General features: G+C 45.1%; 1 protein-coding gene across 1 annotated transcript; it reads right to left on the reverse strand.

The window, feature by feature from the left end:
- Positions 1–250: 250 nt before the first annotated feature.
- On the reverse strand, positions 251–3,821 carry ADRB2 (adrenoceptor beta 2). The gene has a single exon (XM_073575213.1). It carries the CDS (start codon positions 3,617–3,619, stop codon positions 2,387–2,389), a length of 1,233 nt encoding a protein of 410 aa, XP_073431314.1. The 5' UTR covers positions 3,620–3,821; the 3' UTR covers positions 251–2,386.
- Positions 3,822–6,908: the final 3,087 nt, after the last annotated feature.

A 6,908-nucleotide genomic window follows, 5' to 3' on the forward strand; every position in this document is an offset into this window, starting at 1 on the left:
CAGTATTTGATCAGTATTGCTAAAACCAGGAGTGAGTGATAAATCCAGAACCGGTGACGTGTTTCTATTATACTTTTCCTCTGATTGTTCCACTCCTGATTTTGGTATAAAAAAACTGATATGAAGTACTGAACGTGTGAACTTGGCCTAAGAGTCACTGTCTCATCCCATAGCAATCTATTAATGCCCCATGACCAGACACAAAATGATTAAAGTTAAAAGCAATATAAAAAGACAAACCAGGTAGAAATATAGTACAATGACCTTTAATGAGAGCAACATACAATACTGTACGGCTTGGAAATGTGCAAAGAGCTGATCTAATGGTGGCCCTGCATGCTGTGAGGTGGACAGGAATACCTTATTGTGGACATATAAGAACCCATCCCCCACAGAACTGCGACATAGGGTTCTTTGGGTGATTTTCCCCTGGAAAAGACCCTTTCTAATGTTACTAGAGCAGTAATTGATTAGCCTGGCATGTTCTCAGCCAGGAGACAGAAAAATCTTCCTTCACTGGAAAGACCAGTTATGTGATCACGCAGGGGAAGAGAAGGAACACTTTACTGCCTATGGACTTCATTACTTACTGCTTAAAGCTTATAGCAATGCCCAATTAAAGTGAAAAGTGAGGTTAAACTGGATAGGAAGAATGAAAAATTGCTTAGTGACAATCTTCAGGCCAGAAACCTGTCTGTACCAGCAGGATGGCTTCAGATAATTGATTGACTTGCCAAGCACACAAGGCAGCACGAAACATCTGTTCTGCTCAGTCCAACCGGCTTGCAATAAAATGATGTGGCTAGTAATTCCAGCATGGTCACGGGTGGCCATCCTTTCTTAGCGTCATGGTCACTACATCTCAGTTATGTAGGAGATGGGTTCTTCACATCGACTTTGGACTTTAGTTCTAAAATTAAGTGAACGCAGCCTAACCTTTAACCCCTTCAGGCACCGGACAAAGTCTTCTCTTAGGGGCTCACACTTGCGAGAGACTCGCACGATTCTGGTGCGAGCGTCGCATGAATAACCGGCACTGCCGCCGGCACTAGGACCTGAGCGTGTGGCTGCATAGAAATACATGTAGCTGAACGCTCCGGTCCGAGTGCCGGCGGCAGTGCTGGGTATTCATGCGACGCTGGCACCAGAATCGTGCGAGTCTCTCGCAAGTGAGTGTGAGCCCTAAAGGTCAATCACTTACAGCCGGCCACAGACGTAACGATTTTTCGTAAAGATATGATGGAAACAACATCTTCTAAGTAGATTGCACAGGATCTTGGATCTTAATTTATTGTTCATTTGGTAATCTGAGGAGACGGATGATCCAGAGCGTGCACAAAAATCTTTTATGACTAATCGTTACCTATAGAGGACATCGGGATGATGGAAACAATCGTCTTATTATGGAAAAATGATTACGTCTGTGGCTGCGTCGCACATGGCTGACACCTGTAGAAGTTATACCTCCAGGTTAAAGAGGAACTATCATCTCTTTGTCCAAATAAATACTCAAAAGTAAGAATTATGGAGCCTCTATTAATATACCGCAGTGTTACGCTGTTCCTGTGTTATCCCTTCCAGTATTTCATGAATAAATCGTCAGCTGCTGGCTACCATATGGGGGTGTGTCCCGCTATAATCTGACACCGTCCAATCAGTGCTGACTATATAGGGACACACCCTTTTGACAAGGCAATGGTAACACCTAGTTGTCAATTATTGATATATTTCCAGGAGGAATAATTGGGCAATGGCACAAACTAGACATTTTTTTTGTTAAGGCTCTAAAATTATTTTATAGGAAATACAAGTATTTACTAAAATGAACACCATGAAGAGGTTAAAGAACTTAGGTTCAAAGAAATTACAGTCTCACAAAAATCCCTACACTCTTTCTATTTTGTTTGTTGTCCCAGACATCTGGAATCGACATCCACCGAGTTAACCCAGGCACTGCTGGACAGACCAGCCATTCCCGCAGTGCGGTGTTAATTTTTGTAACCACAAATTAAAAATAACATAAAATTAAAAAAACAACAATAAGAACAACATAAAAACAAACAGTTCTCTCTTTTGTTTTCAGATCCATGAGGTAGATTCTTCTTGCTCTGCCAAACTAAATAAGACAGTAACACATATAAAGCGCCTTAATGCTTAGTGAATGTCCTCTTACCTTAAATTAAGAAGAAGTGAAACTATACAGAAAAAATAAACACTTGCCTAATAAAATGTATACATCCTGCGAGTCAGGGGCACCGCCCAAATTTAAAGATATAACTTTAATACAAAGACCTCCTTTTCCTTCTTGTCAAATACAATAAAAATCTCTCTCTGACCCTTGTATTGCAAACGATCCAGTTTGTGGTGATTGTTCCTAGAAGGGATCCTATAACAAGCAATCCTCATGGGGGTTGTGATTCTTGCTCAGTGGATCTATGTGGTGGTATTCTAGCATAGTACCTTCACAGTTCAGTAGGGATTCACTGGGAGACTTGTCCTCCTTGAAGAACCCTTCACTAGTCCGGTCTTTACCTGGCTGAACATCAGTTTCTTCATTATACACACTGTTCCCATTGCTCTGGGGGTAGCCATTGGTGTAGAGCTTAGTGCTGGCCTTCTTCATGCACAGGATCTCTTGAAAGGCGTATCTGAAGTCTGGACTTCTGCAGTAGATGAGTGGATTAAAGGCAGAGTTGACATAGCCCACCCAGTTCAAGAAGGTGTAAACCTCGCTAGGGATGACTTCCTTGTAAATCACCTGGACAATGTTGACTATGAAGAAAGGGAGCCAACACAAGGTAAAAGTGCCCATAATAATGCCCAGTGTCTTCAGTGCTTTGTGCTCCTTCAAGCAAAACTTGGAAGTCCTCCTGGTAACTCCTTTGCCATTGGCATCTTGTTGGTTGTGAAACCTCCCTTCACATTTGTCAATCTTCTTCAGCTGTTTCTTGGCCTCCTGGAAGACCCTGAAATAGACAAATATCATCACCACCAGGGGTAGGTAGAATGAGATGATCGAGGAGGAGATGGCATAAGCAGTGTTGGTGTAGAAGTAGCAGCAGGTATCCAACTTGTAGCAAGTCACTGCAATGGGTTCCTCAGTCCTATACCAGTGCATGTTAATGGGAAGGAATGAGGTGAGGATGGACACAACCCAAACCACTAGGATCACAATCCTGGCTTTGCACTTGGTCAACAGGCTTTGATACCTGAATGGAGAAGTGATGGCAAAGTATCTGTCCAGTGCAATCACACAGAGGGTCTCAATGCTGGCAGTCACACACAGGATGTCCATGGACGTGAAGAACTCACAGCCCAGGTTCCCAAACACCCAGGCGTCCTTGATGATGACACTGGCCCCCAGGGGCACCACGATCAGGCCCATGATCAGGTCCGCACAGGCTAAGGACATGATGAAGTAGTTGGTGACTGTCTGGAGTCTCTGGAACTTGGCAATAGCGATGATCACCAGGGTATTCCCAAACACAATCACCAGGACGATCAGGGACATCAGGATCCCCATGCCCACCATCCAGGTGTCGCTCACCGTCCTGCTGGAGGTGTCATTGGTGAGGTTCCCACTCAGCGTCAGGTTATAAGTAGCGTTGAGCCAATCCATAGCGCTGCACAACTTTTCTAATAGAAGTCACTCGTCACCCAGCGCTGGAGATGCTGTCTTCCTGCATGTAGAAGCCCGTGCTGCAGTCAGCCGTTGGGCAGTTGCCGTTGCCCGGTGTCGGTCATCAGCTCCAGTGGTGACAGTGACAGTTGCCGCTCTCCGGCTCCAGCACAGCTGACAGACACTCACTGCTAGTTCTGAAGTGGACTCCCTGCCCGGTGCTTTTATTAACACCCTGCCGTGACGTCACGAGCTGCCAGCCAATCCCAGGAGGGAATGAGCATTGCTCGAGCCCTACAAGTCTTGTGTGTGCCGCGCTCTTCACTCGCAGCCTGTCACTAGTGTCTGCTCTCACTCACACTCCACTCACACGTGTGGAAATGCTGTAGCCACGGTGACACTCTCATTACTACGTCCTGCCTGAGAGACGCGCTGTTCCCTTTTCCCTAATAAAGGCTATGGGTGCAGTGTAGTACTGTCTGTCCTGAGTGGCGTCTGCCGTTCTCACTTCTGACAGGGCACAATGACAGGCGGGTTCAGGCATTTGTCACACACCACACAGATATGGCACTATATATATATATATATATATATATATATATATATATATATATATATATATTACTTCTTACTTGGTTTATTCGCCCATGAGGTAAAAAAGTACTGAAAAGGCTTCCATGAAGACTACACAACAACATATGTGTAAATAATATTAAAGAAATAGACAATTTTACTACATATCTGTTTTATTTGTATGTTTTTGTACAATTGTCCATCAATCTAAAATAGACAATTTGTCTAAGCACACTTATAGGTAAATGAACAAATAATATCTAAAAACAGGCAGTGAAATATTTTGCCTCACAAAAAAAAAATCAGGGAGTGTGCACACGTTGCGGATTCTGCTGCGGAATTTTCCACGCGGATTTGTCTAAATCCGCAGGTCAAAAGACCTATGGTTTATCTGCGGATTTATTGCAGATTAGCCTGTGGTTTTCCCCTGCGTTTTGACACCTGTCGTTGAGCAGGTGCCAAACCGCTGCGGAATCCACACAAAGAATTGACAAATCCGCTCAGAAAATTCCGCACCGTGGGCACTGCGTTTTTCTATATACATAGACTAAAAGGGTACTGTACATCGCAACAGAAACTGCTGCAGATCCGCAGGCCAAATCCGCTGTGGATCCGCAGCACAATCCGCAACGTGTGCACAGACCCTCAGTTGCAATCTCGTGCTGTAATGTCTCTATACTTTCTTAAGTCCTTCCCTGCCCAGGAGCTGTGGTACAATCAGACCATGTTCCAGCACAGTTAGGCTAAGTGCCCACGTTGCAGAAACTCCCTGCATGCCTTTTCCAGCAAAATAAAGCGTTTTGCAAGCGTTTTTAGCTTGCAGATTGCTTGCGTTTTCCAAGCGATTTGAAACATCGCTTGGAAAAGTGATTGACAGGTTGGTCACACTTCTCAAGCATAGTGCTTGACAAGTGTGACCAACTTTTGACTATTGATTCTGCCTATGTTTTATCGCATAGCACTCGGCTATATTCCTCGCTAGTGTGACTCCGGCCTCACACAGTACACAGCAGGGGCACATTTATAAGGTTATCTCAGCATAGGAACATTTTTCTTAAACACATCCAATTGTGGAAGTTATTTTTATTCTAAAAGCTATTAATTAAAATATACTTTGTTCATTGGACAGCCCCTTTAAAGTAGAGATGTCCATGGCGTACAGACTTCAGTCAGTCACTGCCTGCAAAAGATTCTATACAAAGTATTAAAAATGCACGTTTTATTTATGGTAATGTTAATTTGTCCAGTTACCGTATTTTTCAGATTATAATACACACTTTCTTCCCCAAAAAAGAATATACCTTACTGGATGCGGTGGAGCAGGGTCCTAGGGTCGCTGCTGGAGTACATAGTACAGCATAGTGCAGCAAGATCAGGCGACCGCCAACGCAGTCCCCATAATGCCGCTATCAATGCCGTACATACCAGGAGCAGCCTGGTTACCACAATACTAAGGGGAGTCGCACGCCCTGAGCGATTTCAAGGATAGACTATGTAGTTTGTTCAATGTGTACCCCCTGTCTGAGGATCAAAAAGTCAACATCCTCATTGGTCAGTTAACTGGTGCGGCCCAGAGGGAAGTAAAGTCCTGGCCGGACACTGATAAAAGAACTGTCAAACATATCTTGGCCAGGCTGAAGGACACCTTTGACACGCGCCCTGCAGCAGAAATAAAAATGAGATTCTTTGGGTACACAGAAAGGGTGCATGACAGTATAAGGGACAATGCTCTTAACCTCCAGGAGGCGCTACGGGCCATGAAGCAGGTTGACCCTGACAGTATACAAGACGAGGATAAGTTGGTAACGGAGCAGTTTATAGAGGGACTCCTGTCTAACACCCAAAGGACACAGCAGCTGGGCATTATAGCCCTACAAAAACCTGACCTGGACTTTGCACACTTTAAAGATAGGGCCATCCGGGTGCTGCCTGAACCAAATTCCAGTGGCACAGCACCCCCTAGTCGCCTATCAATTACATGCCAGCAGGAGGCAGAATCCTTTGCTCAGACCACCGTTGGAGCCAATGCGCCAACCCAAGATAATGACTCCTCTGCTGACTGAAAGTGTGGCTGCACTAACCAAAACCGTGCAGTCCTTGCAAATGTCCCCAAAGGAGAAGATCCAGCTGGTCTCTCGTCCAGATGACGTTCCATGGCGACACAAGAAGAGGATCCCACCGACCCAGAGGGAGAGACAACGATCGCTACGACAAGGATGGACAGCATATTTGTCATCGCTGCAACCCCCAGGAGTAAGAAGATGAGGCCCACAAAGCTGGTGAGACAAGTACGTGGGAGGACGGCCAGTCCTGCCCGTCGCGATTGATGGCTTCCCGATGAACGCCTTGCTGGACACTGGCTTCCAGGTGACAATGATGCCATATGTCCTCTTTAAGCGGTACTGGGCTGATTCAGACAATACTCGCAGCCCAGATGAACACCTTGCCATCTTTGCCAGTAATGGTCAGCCCTTGCCTCAGGTGGGGTTTAAAGAGGTGACCATTGAGATTGGCCAAGTAGAGTTGCAGTCGCAAGGTTTAATTGTAGTTGATGCTGTATTGACAAATGAGAATACCATCCTATGATAACTCTAGGCACTAATGTAATAGAAAATTGTTTTGCAGAAATTGTTTTGTTGCAACAGGTAGCCGAGACTGCCAGTTCCGGTCAGCAGCGTGTCCTGCAGAAGGAGATTAAAGCACTGATACAGAGACA

Source organism: Dendrobates tinctorius, unplaced genomic scaffold (assembly GCF_039654945.1).
Source record: "Dendrobates tinctorius isolate UK_male_01 unplaced genomic scaffold, ASM3965494v1 ptg000043l, whole genome shotgun sequence".
In the NCBI taxonomy this organism is placed as follows: Eukaryota; Metazoa; Chordata; class Amphibia; order Anura; family Dendrobatidae; genus Dendrobates; species Dendrobates tinctorius.

Excerpts from the sequence above, each read along its gene's own strand:
- ADRB2 (XM_073575213.1), bottom strand. The coding sequence starts at position 3,619 with ATGGATTGGCTCAACGCTACTTATAACCTGACGCTGAGTGGGAACCTC.